At 38.5% G+C, this 22,793-nt stretch overlaps 2 protein-coding genes across 5 annotated transcripts; both read left to right on the top strand.

The window, feature by feature from the left end:
• Positions 1-2,109: 2,109 nt before the first annotated feature.
• LOC135611096 (coatomer subunit alpha-3-like) lies at positions 2,110-7,309 on the top strand. Its single transcript, XM_065106408.1, has 4 exons — positions 2,110-2,366; positions 2,464-2,712; positions 3,252-3,743; positions 4,088-7,309. The coding sequence occupies exons 2-4, from the start codon at positions 2,505-2,507 to the stop codon at positions 7,036-7,038; spliced, it is 3,651 nt and encodes a 1,216-aa protein (XP_064962480.1). The 5' UTR covers positions 2,110-2,366; positions 2,464-2,504; the 3' UTR covers positions 7,039-7,309.
• A 2,784-nt stretch (positions 7,310-10,093) lies between these two features.
• Positions 10,094-21,089, top strand: LOC135611097 (E3 ubiquitin-protein ligase BRE1-like 1). 4 transcript variants are annotated; one of them, XM_065106409.1, is made up of 21 exons: positions 10,101-10,259; positions 10,394-10,628; positions 12,814-12,975; positions 13,064-13,151; positions 13,392-13,442; positions 14,784-15,011; positions 15,122-15,289; positions 15,503-15,696; positions 15,782-15,865; positions 15,966-16,085; positions 16,177-16,363; positions 16,462-16,622; positions 16,716-16,787; positions 17,303-17,379; positions 18,219-18,413; positions 18,947-19,019; positions 19,095-19,181; positions 19,744-19,881; positions 19,957-20,159; positions 20,243-20,411; positions 20,562-21,089. In XM_065106409.1, the coding sequence occupies exons 2-21, from the start codon at positions 10,512-10,514 to the stop codon at positions 20,691-20,693; spliced, it is 2,706 nt and encodes a 901-aa protein (XP_064962481.1). In that variant the 5' UTR covers positions 10,101-10,259; positions 10,394-10,511; the 3' UTR covers positions 20,694-21,089. The 4 variants fall into 4 exon arrangements, with proteins under 4 accessions (XP_064962483.1, XP_064962484.1, XP_064962482.1 ...); XM_065106410.1 differs by having other exon boundaries at positions 10,095-10,628; positions 20,246-20,411; XM_065106411.1 differs by lacking the exon at positions 13,392-13,442 and having other exon boundaries at positions 10,094-10,628.
• Positions 21,090-22,793: the final 1,704 nt, after the last annotated feature.

The raw sequence follows: 22,793 nt of genomic DNA on the forward strand, positions 1-22,793 counted from the left end.
GTCTCGGAAGGTCGAGCCTCCATGGTGAAGGAATTATCGTTTTCCCATATAGAGAGATAGACACGTGGCCTAAGATATATTATAAATTTTATTGAATCTTGATCATGATTATTGATAAAAGAAAATTTATTTATGATAATTTTTTTTTTAAGAAGTGGCTTTAATTAAAATTATTTTTAAATTATTATTATAGATCATTTGCTCTCGTTTATAAAGGGACGAAACATCTCTTAACAACAAAATATCAAAAATTAGGATTATATATTTATTCTTATTTTTTTTAAGTTATCATTTATAATGAACCTCCGAAGAATGAGAAGAAAGAAGAAGATGAATCTAATACTCATCGTAGATCGATAATGTAATGACTTGATATGTAATTCTGATTTTTGATGTACCATTATTTATTTTTATTTTTAATATTTTTTTTTTTAAAATGATATAATTATAGTTTTTATAGTACAGTGGCATCTCAGCTAACCAAATTGGACTGTTTAAGGTGGTGAGGAAGAAGTTGATATAAGCTCTCATAGCTGACAAGTATCAGCTATGAGTGTGGGTGAACTCATGGCGCTTGCAGATCCAGAGGTTAAAGCCTGCGCACCTTGTCAGAAATGAATGCTAAACGAAGCTGCAGCTAATAGCTGTTCCATCAAGATTTATACAGACTGCACCACACTGCACTGCACAGCAAAAAGAAATGAACGCTAAATCACTGTTCATAGTAGGTTTAGCAGCACATAAACTACATGTATACGCATGCAAGTACAGCTCGAAAACACTGTCCAGAGATGAAACCAGTGCTTCGTACGATGAAAGGATTCAGTGGTCAATACATGAGGCATATTGGTACAAGAGAATTTAGCTTACATACATACTTGTATGCTATTGTTTATGTTGAGAAATGGAAAAAGATAAGTGGTGGCCAAACAAGATATTAAATAGCTTGTGAGCATCTAATGCTTGCAATGAGTTACTGAATGTAACTCTTTAAACAGTATAAAGAATTAATTTGCCAATGCAATGAGATGACATGGAATTGTCTTATTACTTAAACATTACAAGTTATTTTCTAAATTAGATTAATCCCACACCCAAAAGTACTGCTAAGAAATAATATTTTTGAGATTGATTACATTATGTAACAGCTATTTTGAATGTCAAAGTTCTAATAAATTTGTGGAAATAATTGATAGGTTAGGATCGGTAATACAGTATTCATAACGGCATATTTTATTATTTTTTTAATATTTTAAAAATAACTATCATATATATAATATTTTATTTAAAAAATCTTTAATTTTGGCTTACTGAATAACGCATCCTGATTGATTTTTACATAACGGTGCTTCCTTCTTCATCAATCAAACAAACATATTATTTATCCTATACAATTGCTATCCTTTATCGTCACATCGTCTTTCTCCTTGTCCTCCCACCTCTTCTATCATCATTCGTCATTATTGTTTATCACTTTCTCCCCCTTCATCTATCTCTCCTTGCCGCCGTGGTGGGAGCACATTAGATAGAGTCGTGTAGTGAGGGTGCCAATGATGGAGGCGATAGCGATAACTTTTTCACCCCCTCTATCGCCTATACTTCCCTTGCATTGTCGCCACCATCATCCTCCCCCCCCCCTTTGATGGCCCCTCCCTTATCATCGTAGAAGTGCTATGCAACACTTTCGTGATTACCCCTCCAGTCACCCCCGCGAAGGCATGGGTGGACGTTTCCATTGTGTGACACCCTTAGGAAAGAGATGGGAGGAGGAAGAGGGGGAAGGGAGAACGGGGAGAAGGTAACTCGAGAAAGAGGAGGAGATGATGACACCGACAATCAAAGGTATTTTTATTTGATTAACGAAAAAAAAATGTCATCCTAATAAAAATGAGAGTGCTATCGGATAAAAATCTTAATATTAAAAGTATTTTTAAGTAAAATATCATATATATATATATTGAAATGTATAATTTTTTTGAAAATTTACCTATTTATATATTGACAATTGAGATAGGAAGAAAAATGATATCATATTATTTCGAAGGGTTGGATGGTGTCACTGCTTCCATGAATTCCCATTTATTATATTCCTGTCAACAGACGATACCGCATCGAGTGAGATCATGGGATCAACCGCTACTGATGTGATCTCTGTATCATCCAAAGATTCCCCCCAAAAGGCAAAAGAATTAAGAAAGAGAGGGCATTAGACCAGAGAGATTGGCCGGAGAGTTACGGTGTAACTGGGAGAGGCCTCGTTTTGGCGCTATCTCTTCACGCTCTCTCGGCGGCGACGCCGATCGCCTCTCGTCGATCCATACTCTTCTGCTTCCCTTCCCTCCTAGATCTGGCCCCCAGATCCTGAGGTCGTCCCCTTCTCCCTAGATCTGGGCTTTGATCCCGGCCCCGGTGCTAACCCTACCCCTCTGATTTGGTTTGCTTGTACCCTTGTTGATCTTGCAGGCTTTTGGTGGTGGCGAGGGCTTCAAGAGGCGAAGGCCGCGATGCTGACCAAATTCGAGACCAAGAGCAATCGGGTGAAGGGGCTGAGCTTCCACAGCAAGCGGCCCTGGATCCTCGCCAGCCTCCACAGCGGTGTGATCCAGCTATGGGACTACAGCATGGGCACGCTCATCGATCGGTTCGACGAGCACGACGGTCCCGTTCGTGGCGTCCACTTCCATAAATCGCAGCCCCTCTTCGTCTCCGGAGGTGATGAATTCTTCCATTTCTCCAGATTTTTTTCTCTTTATGTTCCATCTTTTTTGTGTTTCCCTGATCCGGGCTGTACTAAGATTTTATGTTTGATCTCCGTTGCCTTCAAAATTTTATACCTTAGTTTTGCTTGTAGTGATTGGATCTTGGACATTCCAAAGATTGCATTTGATTAGTTTTAATCTTGCAGATAGCTATTCTTTGTATCCGATCTGATGTATTATCTTGAATGATTAAAAATCGACTTGGTCTTTCTTAGGGCAGTTTTATTAATGCTTTGCTGTTTAGAATGAAGAATAGAGAAAGTCTTTTGAACATGAAAATTTGTCTGCGTTACTTCGTAACTGGTATAATAGCAAGTTGGGTTTTCTTTGTTGTCATATGGTTCAGGATTATTCATCTGGGAGTTGTGAGTGAACCTACGGTGGTTGGGTTACATTCTGATAATATCTAATTTACATTATTTTCTTTTTCAATACTATGATGTTAGAATTTGTTATGATGCTTGCATTTCTTATTCACACTTGTACATGCAGGGGATGATTACAAAATCAAGGTCTGGAATTATAAGACCCGCCGTTGTCTATTTACCCTTCTTGGGCATCTTGATTACATCCGTACAGTTCAATTCCATGATGAGCATCCCTGGATTGTTAGTGCTAGTGATGATCAAACCATTAGGATTTGGAACTGGCAATCACGGACCTGCATTTCTGTGTTAACCGGGCACAATCACTATGTCATGTGTGCCTCATTCCATCCAAAGGAGGACCTGGTTGTATCGGCTTCCCTTGATCAAACAATTCGTGTCTGGGATATTGGTTCTCTGAGGCAGAAGGTGGTACCAGCTGATGACAGTCTGCGGCTTAGTCAGATGAACACAGATTTGTTTGGTGGAATTGATGCAGTTGTCAAGTATGTCTTAGAAGGTCATGACCGTGGGGTCAATTGGGCATCATTCCATCCTACTTTGCCCCTAATCGTGTCTGGTGCTGATGACCGGCAAGTGAAACTCTGGAGAATGAATGGTAAGTTGAATAGAACCCTTGGATAATTTCACCCTACTAAAGTTGCTATCATGTTCAAATAATCTATAAATTATTAAATTGAAGAATGAACAAGATGCTTTTAATAGCCTAGAAGTTTCCTTATCATCAGAATACGATTATTTTGTGGATGATTCATGGGTTAAAGTATGACATTGTTGGTATTAAGTAATCAAATACTCGTACTAATGCCTGTACGAGAATCTCATTGGACAGGTATGTAACAACTGGCAAAGTCTTCGATTGGCATTTAAGTTCATGGTTGGTATAGGTTGATTAATAAGTCTGCAAATGCATTGATGTATCCCATTCTCCTGGTGCAACAGATTCAAAGGCTTGGGAGGTGGACACATTGAGAGGGCACACTAACAACGTTTCTAGTGTGATGTTCCACACGAAGATGGATATCATTGTATCCAACTCGGAGGACAAAAGCATTCGTGTTTGGGATGCTACAAAACGCACAGGTGTTCAGACATTTAGACGTGAGCATGACCGCTTCTGGATTCTTGCTGTGCATCCAGCTATGAACCTTCTTGCGGCAGGTCATGATAGCGGCATGATCATCTTCAAGTTGGAGAGAGAACGCCCTGCTTTCTCTGTCAGTGGAGATACTCTATACTATGTTAAAGATCGCTTCTTGTGGTTGTATGAGTTCTCAACCCAGAAGGACATTCAGGTTGTTCCTATAAGGAAGCCTGGTTCTGTCAGCTTAAACCAGGGACCTAGAACACTGTCTTATAGTCCCACGGAGAATGCTGTATTGATCTGTTCTGATGTGGACGGTGGATCTTATGAGTTATATATTGTTCCTAAGGACATATCTCTTAGGAGTGACTATATGCAGGAAGCAAAAAGGGGGGCTGGTGGGTCAGCAGTTTTCATAGCCCGCAATAGATTTGCTGTTCTGGACAGGAGTACCAATCAAGTAGTAGTGAAGAACCTGAAAAATGAGATAGTAAAGAAAAGTCTTCTTCCAATCGCTACTGATGCAATATTTTATGCTGGGACTGGTAACGTGTTGTGCAGAGCTGAGGACAGGGTGGCCATCTTTGATCTTCAGCAGAGGATTGTCATTGGTGAGCTGCAGACCCCATCTGTCAAGTACATTGTCTGGTCAAGTGATATGGAATCTGTTGCTTTGCTTGGTAAGCATGCTATAGTCATTGCTAATAAGAAACTTGTGCTTCGTTGCACAATGCACGAGACAATTCGTGTAAAAAGTGGTGCCTGGGATGATAATGGTGTTTTCATTTATGCAACATTAAATCATATCAAGTATTGCCTAAGTAATGGGGACACCGGAATTGTAAGAACCCTGGATGAAACTATTTACATAACCAAGATATCTGGAAGCAATATTTTTTGCTTGGATCGCGATGGGAAGACCCGGGTTATATCAATTGATGCTACAGAGTACATCTTCAAGCTTTCTCTTATGCAAAAAAGATATGACCATGTGATGGGTATGATAAGGAATTCACAGTTATGTGGTCAGGCTGTAATTGCATATCTTCAACAGAAAGGCTTTCCAGAAGTTGCTCTCCATTTCGTTAAGGATGAGAAGACCCGATTTAATCTGGCTCTTGAGAGTGGTAATATCCAAATTGCTGTTGCTTCAGCAAAAGAGATTGATGATAAAGACCATTGGTACAGGTTGGGCATTGAGGCCCTTCGACAGGGAAACACTAACATTGTAGAATATGCATATCAGAGGACAAAGAACTTTGAGAGGCTCTCATTTCTCTATCTTGTAACAGGGAATATGGAAAAGCTATCCAAAATGCTGAGGATAGCTGAAATTAAGAATGACATCATGGGTCAGTTCCACAATGCACTGTATCTTGGTGACATTCAGGAACGTGTCAAAATACTGGAGAATGCTGGTCATTTGCCTCTTGCATATGTTACAGCTGCCACTCATGGACTTCAGGAAGTTGCTGATAGGCTTGCAACTGAGCTGGGAGATAATGTTCCTTCATTACCTGAAGGAAAGACCCATTCTCTTCTAATGCCTCCTGCACCACTCATGTGTGGTGGGGATTGGCCCTTACTAAGGGTAATGAGAGGTATCTTTGACAATGGTTCGGATATGGGGAGGGCAGGACAGGAGGAAGAGGAGGATGCTGCTGGTGCTGACTGGGGTGATGAGGAACTGGACATTGTTGACATGGAGGGAGTGATGCAGAATGGTGAAATAATAGCAGATCTTGAGGACGGTGAAGGAAATATAGAGAATGAAGAAGAAGGAGGATGGGATCTTGAAGATCTGGAATTACCAGCTGATGTGGATACACCAAAAGCTGCAGGCAATTCTCGCCATTCATTGTTTGTTACCCCAACACCTGGGATGCCTGTAAGTCAAATCTGGATCCAGAAATCATCTCTTGCTGGGGAGCATGTGGCAGCTGGAAACTTTGACACTGCCATGCGCTTGCTCAGCCGTCAATTGGCTATAAAGAACTTTGCACCTTTGAAGCCACTATTCATGGATATTCACATGGGCAGTCATTCTTATCTGTATGCGCTTGCTACTGCACCGATTATATCGATTGCTGTTGAAAAGGGATGGAATGAGTCTGCTAGCTCTAGTGGAGGAGGTCCACCAGCACTTGTCTTCAGGTTCTCACAGATGGATGAGAAACTTAAGGCAGCTTATCGAGCCACAACAGAAGGAAAGTTCCCTGATGCTTTACGCCAATTCCTTAACATTTTGCACACCATCCCTCTTATTGTTGTTGACTCAAGGAGGGAAGTTGATGAAGTGAAGGAGCTGATTGACATAGCCAGAGAATATGTTCTAGGTTTGAAAATTGAGCTCAAAAGAAAGGAAATCAAGGACAATTTGGTTCGACAGCAAGAACTAGCGGCCTATTTCACAAATTGTAAGCTTCAGAAGATTCATATGAGGCTCGTCCTCACAAGTGCTATGACCATCTGCTACAAGGGAGGGAACTGCTCTACAGCGGCTAATTTTGCAAGGATGCTTCTTGAGAGCAGCCCAACAGAAGTCCAGGCGAAGAAGGCTAGGCAGCTGTTGCAACATTGTGGTGACAAAAAAGATGTTAACCAGCTCGATTACGATTATAGGAATCCATTTGTGGTTTGTGGGGCAACTTTTGTTCCGATCTACCGTGGCCAGAAAGATGTTTCTTGCCCTTATTGTGGAGCTAGATTTGTGCCAACCATTGAAGGTCATCTTTGTGCTGTTTGTGAGCTTGCAGTGGTAGGAGCAGATGCATCTGGCCTGCTCTGCTCGCCTACACAGATAAGATAATTGGCATAAGGTACTTCTGTTATTTGTTAACTTTTGCCCTTTTCTGTTATTTAGCTTCTTGCTGTTATATTATATCTTGCCTGGGACATATTGATTATGTGCAAGGTAAAGCAATAATAGTAGAAATGTTGCTTTTGAGCATCTTGCCCCATTCGCCGAACCATGGGGAGGTATTTAAGGGGTTAGTTTTTACTAGATTTTGCAGACGGTGTTAGAACAAGATTGTAGAAGCTACATTTGGTTAAAAGAATGCAGTTAGGATTTTCATGTATTTCTTCCATCCCTGGATTGTTTATGGAGCCTTTTTTAGGTGGTCAAGTTTCACTGTTGCATGCATTTATTATATTTGTAGTTATTAATGAACAATTGTTGAATCTGAATAACCGGTGAGCCCATTTCTTGTGATGTTTTTTCATTGTATCTGACTTTTTATCAGACTATGTGGATGGAAGTGTTGTCTTAGAACAACAATTACAAGGAGGTAGTAAAAAAACAGAAGGTGAGAAATTGTTGGATGAATTCAGTACCTGGCCACCTTTTTATTGAAGTTATAGAAACTTAAAAGATTAGCTCACTAGGTTTTGCAGACATGTCTTGCAGAGTGTTAGAAGAGACGTGCAAGAAAGAATTACATGAAACATTTTCTGTGGTATGGACGTCAGAAGTTGGACAGATTGATGGATTGTAGGATGAAAACTTTGACCGTCGCAGTGTGAAAATGCAGAGATATGGAAATATGCAGGAATGTAATTCCGGATAGGGAATTACATTCCATCACTTCATGCGATTGCAGATTGTGAGAGGTAACAGGTTATACGATCTTTCTCTGAGATAGCTATACTGTTATAGGAACTACGTGGCTGTTCTTTCTATCAGCACCACAACCATTATTAGTTAATCTTCCTTGGCTTTTGTTCTCTTATTATCTTGCAAAGAAAGACGCTTCATTTTGTCTCATGTTCATTATAACATTACATTCTAATCTGTGTGTTCCTAAAATAAATTCATGAATAACTGCAAATAGACATCCCCAATTTATTCACATGCATGATCCGAATATATATATATATATATATATATATATATATATATATATATATAGATCCGTCGTCCTAATTAAGTAGCCCAAAGAAATTTCTCAAGCTTAGATATTTTTTTAGGATTCACCAAAAAAAAAAGTTATTGAAAATAAAACAAATAAAATCGTTGCATGGAGGGTAGAGTTTAACAAGGTGTGAACTACGATAACTGCACCCTTCGACCAAACTCCCCCCCCTTCGCCATTATTTAGGGCTTTTTGCAACAATAACTATTTTGTGGAAAATGGACTCGAGTAATTTGGACTATCCGTTTGGTTCTCTCATGGATTACTCCTCTTAACAGTCACATCGATAAGAACCACTGTGATGCCTTCTTTCACTTCATATTCTCTTTTCTAGACCGTCAGATACATAAAATTCAGACGAGCAGCTCATCGTTACCACTGGATCAAAGTGGATGCTTAACCACGCAAAGGCCAAAGCAAGGTAGTTCCTTGACCAGATTCTAAAACTGCTGCATGGGATAGAGAAGGATGAGAGCACCACCATCTTCACTGATGATGCCATGAGATCTTCAATTATGCTGTCTGTGCTGGTGTTCTTGATAAAAAGTGGCCGACGTGACCTGTTCTAGTGTGCCTGATTGCAATTGCAGTGTGAGAGAAACCTGGAGCTTTCGTCAATGGAGCAAAGCGTGTTTCCTTTTTCATTTTTCTTTTTGGGGATAATTAACTCCCAGATACTATTTTAGAATGTAACAAAATTGATCTCGTGTGTGTGTCTGTGATATAAAGATTTATGAAAGGATAAACGGTGAATCCGAAATTTTATGATGCTTTAATAATTTTTTACTAATTATATATATATATATATATATATATATATATATATATATATATATATATATATATTGAGTGAATCTTTACATCGAGGAGTCAGCACAGCTTGATCCGATCTTGGATGTGCAATATCACCCATGCGGAAACTAGGGCAACAGAAGTGCGTGGCGGGTCGAGTTAAGCTACGGGTCTTGTCGCTTACTTCTTCGTCGTCAACCCCTGCACACAGGCCGAGGTCGGGAAGGAGATTTCCCAACTCGATCCCTTCGAAGCTTAAGTTAGCTTTTGGTGAAATGAGAGAGAGTTCAGTTCCCTTGGCGTTGACCAAGTGACGGGTCTTTATACCTGCACACGGAGATTGGTCGTGCCCTTAAGCGGTAGGCCCATGCCTCTGTGCTCGACGGTGTCGTTTCGATCGATGTGTGCGGATTGTTCTCGAGTGGCGCCGTCCCGATCATTCCAGGGCGGCTCTGTACTCAACGGTGCCATTCCGGTCGACGTGTGCGGATCATCCTCGAGCGACACCGTCTCAATCATTCCGAGGTAGCTCTATACTTGATGGTGCTGTCCCGGTTGACGTGTGCGGATCTTCCTCGAGCGACGTCGTCCCGATCATTCTAGGGTGGCTCTATACTCGACAACGTTATTTCGGACCTTCTAGGGTAGTTTCGTATCTGATGACGTCGCTTTTACGGTCTTGCACAAGTTTGGGGAGGGGGGGGGGTGGGGGTGGGGGAGAGAAGGGAGAGGGGACATGGTCTACCACATTAGCTTATAAGTTTCATATCGGTACTGTCGTGGCTATGGTATGCTGTTAAAGGGCATACTATCAAATTGTGCTATATATATATATATATATATATTCATCCATAGTCGAAAATATAATAAAATATTAAAATTATATCTTTTTTTTATCATTTTTATTTTTTTATAAAAAATTATTAAGATAAAATAAAATTATATATTTTATTTAAAAAAAAATATAAAATTTAAAAATATAAAATTTTTAAGCTGCAATTGTAATCTATAGTTAGTTAGTAGAATAAACGCTTATCATTTATTTCGATTCCCTGGTCGGGCACGTATCACTGCGAGGTAGGGGGAAACGATTTCATCTTTTTAATGACGAAAATGCTCCTAGAGATTTGCTAAAGGACGAGCCGTCCTCCTCCCGTGCCACCATTTACACAACCGTAGTATTACTCTCTCCCTTCTCTGCCCGCTCCGCTTCTGCGTTCGTGTGACCTCTCGCTTTCTTAATTCCCCATCTGAAACCCCGCAAACTCCTTCTCCGACCAATACCCTCTTCTCGATCCAATCCGAGATCGGCGAGCAGTTAAAGGTCGGTTCTTGCTGTGAAAGATGCCGGTTCCCCTTCTTGCCCTAGTTTGGATTTCCCCTGCTATTTCCCCCTTCGCGTTTGATCGTTTTGTGCGATCTATGAGTTAGGGTTTCAATCCCTAGTTTGTGGTCGAGGAACCCGGTTTGTCGTGCCGGTTATCCGCTTCTTTTGTTGGGGATTCGGGAGCATCGGAAGGTCCGTATGTGAGTGTGGGGCATCTGCCTAAGCTTTCCTGTTGCTAGGGTTAGGGATATGGGGAGCACTGGAGAGCCGGAGAGGAAGCGGCGTCATTTTAGCTCCATCTCCCCCACCAGCGCCGGTGCGACCACCAAGAAGCAGCCGTTAGCCCCTTGCAAAGAGGACAAGAAGGTAAGATCCTTGTGCTTCGAGGATTTTCTTGCGTTGGTAGTCTATTTTGGTGGATGATCCAATGCAATTGCCGTGTTATATGTGTTCTCTTTTCCCTTCCTATTGCGTGGATTGGTATTGCTCTTTCTAGGGTTACAGGAAATATATATATTGCGAGTGCCAATTTGATGGCTTTAAGCTTGATTTGTTTTTTTGTTCATGACCTATTTATGATGGAGGAGGAGTTTGCATTCGGTAATTGATAACCAGCAAAATTCTGTTACATCTTATGAGGATGGATCTATCTGTATGTGCGTAAATAAAGAGGTATAGAAGAATCTTGTCTTTTTCGGAAAAGTGTGATTGGTTGTGGATGTTGTTATAGGCTCTTCACTTTTTCCGCTTGCTAGAATCATGACTATATTCTCAACTTAGGAATTGTCAACTATCAGTCTGTCGTTCTTATTACAACATACAACTATTGTGGAGTACAGCCATTATGTCAAAAAACAAAAAAATACAATCTCATGGGATAGAAATGTTCCAATGACTGAGTCAAAATAGCCTCAAGTGAATTGGAAGATTTGGAACTTGTAAGTTTCCTTCCTTGAACAGATTCACCTCCTAGCACACTTGAGGGGAGTGAAAATGTAGTCTTCCATGTACCTCTTGATACATTAAAGCTAATTAAGAAGGAAAACTAGAGAGCAGATCAGATGGCTATAGACAGCTTCTGTTGGCACAGAGATTTCTGCTAGGAGAAGAGGCATAACTGTCATTCATGGACACACACTAGAACAACTTCCATTTTATCTCGCTCAGTAAAGTTTCTTGGGTTTATTATTGTAATTTTTAAGTTATTTATAAAAAAACCAAAATTTAATTGTATTGCACAAATTTTTGGGTTTGAGTTTCTTAAGTGCTGTTTTGAACAAGAGGAAATTAATAACCCTTTTCTTCAAATTTTTGTTGTATAGTCAAAGATGTTTACATTTATTTTGCATTTTTTATGTCTATTATTACTTGTCGAAGGGTGATGCTAAGTATGTAAGCTTGGAATCACCAGTGCGGAAATTTTTTACAAACATGAGTAAGATGTTGAAAGTGAGTTTTTGGTAAAAGTTTTTCTTTTTTGTAAATGGTTATATCATTGTGTAGGTATATTTAGATAAATGGTACTTTTCTTGTTAAGGACGTGAGAAGCATATTTGGCTTGAAAATGTGAATGGCCTTTTTGTATTCCACGACTAAAATACATGAAGACTTCTCCGTTTAATGTTCGTATTTTCTCTTGATAGCCTATGGCATTTGTCAGATAAAATATTGACACTTGTTTCTGCTCTCAGCTGATTGATCAATTGGCTCACTATTGTCCTCCTCACCTTTGGCATTCAAGTTAGGGAAGAAAGACACCTTTTATTATCTTATAAGGTCTTAAATAGGACCAAATAGTTTTGGTTGTCGATTGTTTTCTGTATTGTGGGACTGGAATTGACTTGTTACATCTTGCCTTCAGGGTTTTCTTTCTTGCTAATTCTTGTATTGGTTGATTGAGTTGCCCTATTTATTGGTTGTTGTATATAATTGGAATCTCAAATCACCTTAAAATTATTTCTGAAACTGCTATAAGAACATGTAAAACATTGACTTGAAACCAGAGGAAGCATGCTGCAGACTTTCTGCTACTATGCTAGTTCCCATGTTCTCTATCTTCTATTCTTGGTTGAGTGTATCACATGGTTTAAATTGTCCAAAGTTGTTAGATTATCCTACCACTCTTATCGAATGAGTTTCATGTGCACCTGAGAAATGGAGCACAGTGCAGCTCATACACGGGGTTAAAGTTCATGTCCAGTTTATTAAGTTTCTAGTTACTCTTCTGTTTTTTTTTTTTAAATTAACAATGCTTGTGGTATTTCTTCATTATTATAAAATTTTTCTTTTATATCTTTGAATTCATTTATGTCACTTATTTTCTTGTATAGAGAATATGACTTGTTAACAAAAGGATAATAGTGATAGTGCTTGATCACTTGTTAGCGATATTTCTGTACCTACTACTTTATCATCATAGAAACTGCTTAAAAATTGTTTTTTTTCGATGTACGAGGTTTACCAATGTGGAATTATCTAGAGTAGGCAGCTTTTTGGAGATTGTGCTTTTTTCTTTGTGATGTAACTCTTTTCATTGATTTTATTCATGTAGCTCGATTTTGCTGTGCTACGATACAAGAATCAGAAGCTCTCTGAACAGTTAGAAGCTCAGAAATTTGAGTATCTTGCTCTTGACAATAAATTTCATCAGCTCAAAGAGAAACAGAAGATTCATGATGACACTTTACTTTTGGTTAATAACTATTGGGAGTGGGTTAGTGATTATTTTACCTTTTTCTGTTTGATTATAATAGTCTTTCAGAGTTGGTTTAAAATAACAGTTTCATATATTGTTTTGACAGCTAGTCAATGATCTGGAATCACTTTCTGCCAGTGCAAGTGGATCCACGAGTAGTGGTCATCACTTGAAGCATTCTCATGTTTTAGAGGGTGAGATTTTGCCAATAAAACATGCTTTTGTCGTCTCAGGAAATATATCAGTTCTCCTATATGGAAGATAAATTTAGTTCATTGTTTCTTTAAATGCTGGAGTTATGTTAGAAAATATGAAAGTCTTCCTTGACCAACGTGAAAAATAACACCTGTTTCTTCTGATTTTCAAAGTTGAATCACCCTAGGAATCAAATACTTGGTTGTCTTCATTCTCCTTCTACTTGCTTTTCACCACAGGTGACTCTGCAGCAATTCTTTACTATATTTTCACTCGAGTTTTTTTCAAAGGTAGTAGTGATATGAAGAGTTTTTGTAGTTCACTTCTTTTTTTAACTTATGCTGATATATGTTGTTTTCTTAAGCAATCTAGTGACGGATGTAATTTCTATTTAACTTAGCCTATTGTGGTGTATTCGACTTCAGCAGTTACAAAAGTTAAAATAGTTTGTGATAGACTAGTCATATGCTGATATATGTTAATTTCTTAAACAATTTAGAGCAAAAAGATATTCTCTGATGATATCATATGGTGCATTTCTCTTCCCTATTTTTCTCCCTTCCAACCACCCCCCCCCCCCTCTCTCTCTCTCTCTTTCTTTGTCTCTCTGCTTTTTGTGTTTTGGTTGTTACCATACTAGTCTGTTCACTGGTATTGGACTCAGATTTTAATCCTTGATATGTACTATATGATGTAATACAGGTGAAATTTGGTTGACTTAATCCTAGTTGAAATCATGCATGTATATTATACGATGATTTAGACTAAAAATCTCTTTTGGTATCATGAACAAAATGTTGTTATGAGTATCAGACATGGCATTTCATGAGGAAGACAAGAATGTAGCTTGAGTTACATGGAACAGTAATCACCCAGATGCTGCTGAAAATGGCTGATGACCAACATTTTATAAAGATCAAAATGAGATACAAGGAAGAGAATGAGGGAGAGAGGGAGGGAGGGAGGGGGGAGAAAGAAAGAAAGATAAAAGAGGGATGGAAAAATAAAGAAAGCCCCATACGAAGGCACATTTCAAACTAATAAACATCAAGAGATGCTATGTTCTGCTTTTGAAGATGCTGTTACGTTTCTTTATTAACATAAACATTAGTTTTATATGGAAAGGATTTGATTAGAGATTATTAAACAAAAAACATTCTACCTTGTGGTTTATTCGGCACAAGAACACTGTTGGTGTGATTTTGTCTTTAGAAGCACTAGTCATTATCTGTCCTCCTGTCACCATGTTATGGGATGATCAATTTGCAGAAGTTTGAGATATTAAGAGAGCCAATGGACTTGTTGAGTTGATTTAAAGTGCTTCTTCCTTTTGAGTAATAGGAGATTTAACGGAGTTGAGACTTGAGAGGCCAATTGAGGTTTCGAGGTCAAACACATCTTGGGGCCGATCAGGCTGAAGTCAGTTCATTCTTTGTCGTGGGGGATTTTTGTGGTTTTTTATTTAGGCATTGGTCCATTTATTTTTGCCAAATTATTGCTTTTGATATGAACCATAGTTCATTGTTCTCTGTGACTAGCCAGGGGAAACAATTGTTGAATGCAATATTATTGTTCACTCTGTTTTTATTGTTTTAGGGGTTTGTATAATTTATTCTTTAATTTTTTCCCAGATGGACCATCCTGCCCCACAGAAGGTGACTTTTTGAGGAGACTTCTGGAAGCAGGTGCTACTGAAAGTTCACATTATGTATCCCCTACTCCGGACAGAGATAATATGCAGGGAGCAGAATTGACAACAAAACACATCTTACAGAATATTATATGTTCACTTAATGATATGTGGCATGTAAACGAGGTGTTTGTTGCTGCTGTTGACCAGGTGGCTCAAGCAGAAGATGGTATAGACTCTCTTATGCAGTGATTTGGTTAATTTTTTGTCTTTTTTGATTTAGGTCAATCTTGAGATCTGTTCCTGCTGATTTGTTTATGTTTTTCTGGTATGCAATAGAATCAAGCAGGCAATTGCAGAAGATTGCCAAGGATTTAGAGGTAGAAATTAGGAACTTTTTTGCGGGCATGAATGATCTTCACTTCAAACACAGACTGTTGGCAGACAGTGTCCAGCATTATCGAGATGTAGATATGAAAAATAAGGCTGAATGTAAACGTCTGGCAGGTAACATCGTCAAAGTCTATTGGAGGTTCTTTCAGAAGTCTTTAAAAGTTTTTATGCTTGAGTCGGGAAGTTGATGTGTTGTAACTACCCTTCAATGTCTACCTTATGCTTGTAATTCTTATTGTTTCTCAAGAATAACACCGATGTACATTCTCATACGTTGAATAATTTCTGATCACCATTGACATCTGCATCTCTGATAACTTTGTGAAGAGGAGTCGGCAAGTACGGTTGCTGAGCTGGAAGAAAGCAATTGTAAACTAACAATCCTCAAGTCGCAGAGAGATACAGCACAAAGCACATGTTTTGCTTTTCCAACTTTTGGAAACAAACAAGTAGGTGGAGATAAGGAGAAAGATGTACAAAAAGATATGCAAGATATGGAATCTTCCCTCAAGGAACTGACTGTAAATACCTGGCACCTCACATCTCTTCTAGCAATGTCATCTTCCATTTGTGATTGTTTCATTTAATACTCGAGTTGTTGACCAGGATTTAGTTTCAAGCCGGTTAGAAGAGATTAGAAGATTGCATGTAGAGAGAATTGAAATTCCAAAGAAAGTAGCTGATCTCCGGGTTGGTTCTGTGTAGTTTCCCATTTGCTTTCTAGTGTAAATAACAATATGTTCTCTAATTTTCACTAAGATTCTTGTGCATCTGGAAAATTGCATCCCAGAATTCTTTCATGGATATTAAGAATATCTCTTCATCCAAATCTTTTCAATTGCTGAATGAGTACGTGGAGAAATCAAAGAAAGAAACGGATGAATGCCGGGCGTTGCTCGAGAAATTGCAGGTGGTAACTGGTCGGTAGATACTTGTATCTATGTATGGGTATATTAGCTCACATTTTAAACTGCTGAGATTTGTCTACATTTTTGTTATAGGTTGAAAAGGATAGCTTCATTTGGCGTGAAAAAGAAGTGAAGTTGAAAGTTGAATTAGCTGACATTTCTCGGAGAGTGGCTGCGTTTTCTGAATCTAGAATTGTCGAGCTAGAACAGATTTTGCAGAAACTAGCTGATGAAAGGGTTCTCTTAGAGATTAAGCTAGAAGAGGCTGCAAGAGAACCAAGTATCTTGTCCAGTGTCCTGATTCTATTTCAAACTATCTTTGTGAGGTTTATTTTTTCATTGCAGTGGACTTACTTGGAGCGATACTTTTGGTTTCAGGTAGGAAACAAATAATTAAAGAGTTTAAGGCACTTGTCTCATCACTACCAAAAGATTTGAGAATCATGCAAAGTGAAATCGACAAAAACAAGGAGGCTGCCATAGAACTTCATTCTTTGCGAGCTGAAGTTCAATCTCTTTCTAGTGTGTTGCACAGGAAGGCAAGGGTTTAACAGTAGGATGTTTTGGAAAATTTTCTTCATTTTGCTTGACCTGATAGATTTTTGAAAAAACTGACATCATATTTGATGCAGGAGGATGAGATTAAATCTTTATCAGGCAAATCCATTAGACAACTATCTGAAATAAAGAAGCTGCAGTCATTGGTAAGCTAAGCATCTTCTCAAGTCTGCTACAGTCATTTTGGAATATAATTTCTGTGTATTCTCATTCTGGAATTTTTGCTACTATGAATTATTGCCTCTTGGACCTTTGTGTTGTTTCAACATGTGTTCATTGTTAGCTTGGCGTATGTTTTTCTTTGCCTGTTTTACCTATTTTTTGTGCAATTTTTTATAGTATGCTGATACCTCAATGTTCAAGTTTCTCCATTTATTTTTCTCATAACATTCCTAAAATACTTGACTACTGGGATTTGTATTATAAATTGGTTCCTTTTTTATTTTGAAAATGTGCATCCACGTCATGTCCTCGATTACCATTTGTCGGTGACTAGTTGTTTTTTTTTCTTTCTTGACTTGTTTTATATTTTCTTGTGATGTGCACTATTTTCCCACGCCACTAGTTTTATCTGGAATTGGAGAGTCGATGTTTTTCTATTGACGTTGTATATAGATGCTGACTTGTCTTTGATACATGTCACATGTTTATGGTTATGCAGGTTCAAGATTTAAGAGAGAATAATCAGGAGCTGAAGCTATTCCTAGAGATGTACAGTCGTGAATCCACCGATTCCAGGTTTACAATTTCATCCTTTTGAATAGGAAGCATTAGTGACATGCTGCAGTATACCTCAGTATGCTAAATTTTGGAGAATGTTTCATGTAATAGACTCAATATGTTAAATCCACAAGTCAATTAGACTGCTGACACTTAATTCTCCATTTGTTTCTGTCTCTCATGCTGATAATTATGGATTTGCTGCCCTTTAGTTTGCGGACTTATTATATTTAATTGAACTTGTGCATTTTTTAAAGCAATATGTTAACAGAAATGTTGGCTTTTCAAATCAAATGATATTGGGTCTTAGTATATTCAATTTTTTAGTGTTTATTTGTGAAATACCATCTCTTGCTTTTTCACATTTAGATTGTAATTTGTGAGTCACTTGGCCAATAATCTTTAATATGCATGCACCTTCGATAATTTATTTATGCAACAAAAAGAAACAGCAAATATATGCTGGATATGCTGTGGTTTAAATCTGTATTTATTTTGATTGTATTACGAGCTTTCATGTTGATGAGATACACATTTGGCTTAATAATCTCTACAAACATTGTATTTTTAACAGTTCTAAGCATTATGGCCTTCTTTTATTTGTTGTTCTTGAAAAATTGCCTTAAAACTTACAAAATACCATGCTTTAAGTTGCATATTCACCATTTATAGCTGGTAAATCTGATTTAGTGTCAATTGAGATTCCTCTTCTATATACAATGGTAAGGTTAATAACTTTCAGCCTCTAGCTTATGCCATATTTGATATGGGGAGGCTTATATGCTGTGGCCATTGTTGATGGATTTTACTTGATTGACAGCACTAAATTTAAATGTTATATTTCTTTGTAACCACAGGGATGTTATAGAGTCTAAGGATAACGAATATAAGGCATGGGCTCTTGTGCATAGTCTTAAATCATCTCTTGATGAGCACAACTTGGAGTCAAATGTTAAGGCAGCCATTGAAGCTGAAGCAATATCCCAAAAGAGGCTAACCTCTGCTGAAGCTGAGATCGATGAACTAAGGCTGAAGTTGGAGAAATGTGACAGGTAACTATGATCATCCTGGTTGGACAGAGTTATTGTTAATGTGTGGCATGTTTCGTGGCTATACAAACTATGCTCCAGATAACTAGGTTCTGTATATTGCAACTGAAATCTCTGAGCATGCCATACTTTTTAGCTGTATTACATGGATATCATGTCTCCACACCCACAAATCATGTTGGATATTTATTTGTGTGCTCGTCAATTGAATACACAGTAGACTCTTCAGTCATACTGTTCCAGCAACAATCTGTATGCAGTATAATAAGTGGCTTTCTTTGCTTAACTTTATTTACAACATGACAAAGTATCGTATTGTTTCTTTGAAATTCTTTGCATGTGCTCTTCTACCTCTGTTTTGTTGTCATTGCCAGACTGGATGCATGGATAGGCATCCATATAAAGATTCCGTATCCATGCAACACTAGTTTTTAGCACCTTTAGTAGTTCCTCCTGTGGTGGATTGGCGTATGTAGGGCTTCTATAGGTTCCTCTCTGAGGTATGTGATGAATTACCAGTAAATAACTAAATGCAGAGAAATATCGAGTTTGTCTGATATTCTGAAGTCTAAACATGAGGAAGGCGAAGCCTATCTATCTGAAATTGAGGTTAGACTATCCCTCTTAAATATGTAACAGTTGTTCATTAATGGACTAGTGTACTGAGATGAAAACTTTCTGCAGAGTATCGGACAAGCATATGAAGACATGCAAACTCAAAACCAACATCTCTTGCAGCAAATCATAGAGAGAGATGATTACAACACCAAGGTGATAATATACTTTTTATGCTTATCAAGTTCCTTTGACTATTTTGGGGGGCTTTCTTAGCCTCTTCTTTCTGATTGAGATATGTGATTTGATATATCCTTGGTTGTGATAGCAACAAATTTGTTTGGGCAGAAATTAATAATGGTGTGGCACATGTTATGCCTAGCCTTTTTGTCACCATTAATTTCGTTGTTTTGAATATTTAAGGTAAACATTCAAAGTTGCTAGCATGCTGCTTCACATGAAGTGTTTTGGTTAAATTGGGACTTCATTTTCATGAGGTCTTTTTTTTCTCTATGGGCTTAACAACACAATTTATGAATCGTTTATAAACCTGACATTTATCTATCATTTGATGGCATCAAGCTTCAGAGCCTTGCTGCCAAATTGTCCCTTCCTGATGCTTGAGCTTTATCTTCAATCTTTTTTGTTTGCATTTCCTTTTTGAAATTTTTTTCATTGATTTGGTCTGTGTGCTATCTATAAATTTATTTTCAGTTATGTTTTGTCTCTCATAACCATTACCCCAGAATGCCACTTGACTTTGAAAATCTTGGTCTAGCTTGTTATGGAAGGCGTGCAAGCCCGGCAATTGCAGGAAGCACTCCGCTGGGAGATACAAACCATGGACAAAAAATTGCATCAAGCAAATTTGTTGAAGGATTCATATGACCTGAAAGTTGCCCAAATGGATGAGCAGGTACATAATCGTCATTTTACAATCTCTTCTGCAAGACTTGGCCCAAAACTTGGGTAAACTATATATTTGCTGCAGTTAAAAGTATGGTCAGATCAAGTTGGGAAACTTGCTGAGGATGGATGGCAAAGCACCACTGCTTTTGATAATACCAAGAAAAGATTCTTGGAGGTGCAGACTGAGTCTTACAAATTGAGGCAGTCACTTGATGGAGCGCTAACTAAAGTTGAGAAAAGCCGCCTGGATATTGCAGATTTGCTGATAGAATTAAGGAAGGAGAGGTACCTAGCTACATGGTTACTGCATTTTCCAGTGGTTACGAGTTCATCCTACTAGAGCCTTGCTGAATCTTTGTCCAAAAAAGCAGGTTTAACAGGAAGAGAATTGAGGAGAGCATGGAAGTCATGACAAGGAAAGCTGCCTTTCTTAGGGAACAAACCAAAGGCTCCACAGTGTTGCAGAAACTTAGACAAGAAGTAAAAGAATATAGGGGGATACTGAAGTGCAGCATCTGCCATGACCGACAAAAGGAGGTAATAGTCCTCTAGAATCTACTATCATTTCATTTCACTTATGCTTATAAAGTCCTTGTGATTGTTTCTGATGATTCTTTTTTTTTTCTTTCTATGCTGATTGACCAGAACACTATTCAAATATTTCACAATTTTCTCCTGTGTATTCAGGTTGTGATTACGAAATGTTTCCATTTGTTCTGTCATCAATGTGTTCAAAAAACCATTGATAGCCGTCAACGTAAGTGCCGAACTTGCGGCATGAGTTTTGGGCCTAATGACGTGAAATCGATCTACATATGATCCTGGATCTAGATGATGCTTGAGCGCAAGAAAGAAAGCAAAAACCATTGTGGCAGTGACTGGGTTGTGTTGCTTCAACCAATTCTTGTATCTTTGAAGCTTATTGTTTGTAACATAGCTTGGGATTGAATAGGCACGGGGCTTTTCAAGATCCCGCGCTCATATGGTCTTCTTACTAACCTACGCCAAGCTCCATCTACACCCATATTACTGCACCAGCAGCCTGTTCCTGTCATTCTATTGTTTCATAGTTTCTATTAATTGAGATCCAGGTTGAGCTTGCTTAGCTTGCATCCGGCGGTGGTGCAAAAATTTGTTTGAAGCCAGTTTGTAATAATTTATAAGATACTTTCAGTTTGTTCCCATGGAATATACCATGTTATATCACTGCATCTATTTCCCTGGGTCAAAGTAATGGTACAAGTTCAATTCTTTTACTTAAAAGGCTTTCACGATTTAGATTTTCCCTTTAGGTATTCAGTTCTTATCGTGCTATAACGATGCATCTTTGTTCTGTTGTTGTGGTGGCTGAAGTTTGCCATCGAAAATTTTGTTATCATTAGACCAAATGTAGTTTGAGACATGATATCGTCGTTCAGTGTCTGTTGGAAATTATAAGTTAGACATAAATGATGGGTGCTGTGAAATTTTGTGTGTTCTTGCGCAGATCATAAAGATGGAAAAGAATGTTCTTCGTATTATGTTGTCTATATATTTCTTTTGTGGGGGGAATAAACTATATAGTCTCTGTGCAAACACAACACAGGGCAATGCGGCTGTAATGTGATGTCCAGAACGTTCTCATTGTTGTATATAATATCTGAGTGGGGATTGTGTTCCTCTCAATCGCAATGTACTTCTCTCAAGTATGTGGTGTCTGATAAGGCCGCCCCAACTATCGAATAAAAAGGACAACCTGCTTCGGCACTAGTGGTGTGATGAGTGCTGCATTTGTGACAATAATTTGGGCATCAAGAGGTGGGTAGTCCATTGTTTTCTCCTCCAAACCATCCATCCATCCATCATCTTGCCATCGACTTCAATTGCTCTCTCACTTCATCTGGTGACTTGAGAACAAGCAGATCGATGGAAGGGTGTGGTGACCTTAATGGAATCAGAGGACAAACATGGCTGGGGCAGATGCTGAAAGAATTCCCTACTTATCATTGAAAATAATTTGATTTTCTATTTCTTTGTGAACGCGTTGGAAACAATTAAATTTATTTGCACAACAATTCCATCAAGAATTCATGTATAACAAACAGTGAAGAAAGTTTAGGTGATCATGTCCCAGTGGAAAAGCTAGTGTAGATTGATGGGTGCACCAATGGGTAGGTCACATCCTACTCCAGGCGTTGCTTGGCCTGGCTACTGGCACATCTGGTATTGCAATATGTGGGAAGCATGTGAACCTCTCTCTGATAGGAGGAACACAAGAGCATCTGTCAGTGTCTTCTTTGCTGGAATTAAAGGATCCTCAACAGAAAAGGACATAATGTGTCACATTAGTTGATCAAATAATGATTCTTCTTCACCTCTTCGTGATCAAGATTGTCATGTAGATCTCATCAGTTGCTGTAGCTGTTTGGTGACATGAAGCTTCTTCCCCAGTCTGTTTGGTCCCAAAGGTAAACTAGAATAATGTCAGGGAAGAAAACATGCATCAAAAGCATACAAGCAGCATCTCATGATAGTGGTAAAAGAGGCACATCCTCAACTTCTTTTAAAAGCAAAAGGCTGGCTGTGAGGATTGCCCCTTCCTTCCCTTCTCATGCAATGAAAGAATATGCATTTCGATGTGAGAAGAAGCCTTTATGCTTTGCTTGTGCCGGGCTTGTCCAGCTTTATGGAAGACCATTGTTAGGTTAAGTCAAGCAAAACCATTGAATCTTTTTGTCTCATCATCTACTCATTACTTGCAACTGATGGAGCATTGCATCAGTCACCCTTTCTTTCGGTACTGAACAAAAGCTTACCCTTATCAGAGAAACTGTTACTTCTATTGGATGGTGAACAAAGGATCACCAGACACTGCAGTGCAAGCATAGTATTGTGTTCTTCTGCAAGTCTAAAGGGAAGAAAACATCACAAACAAAACAA

The sequence above is a fragment of the Musa acuminata genome, chromosome BXJ2-4 (assembly GCF_036884655.1).
Source record: "Musa acuminata AAA Group cultivar baxijiao chromosome BXJ2-4, Cavendish_Baxijiao_AAA, whole genome shotgun sequence".
NCBI classification, from domain to species: Eukaryota; Viridiplantae; Streptophyta; class Magnoliopsida; order Zingiberales; family Musaceae; genus Musa; species Musa acuminata.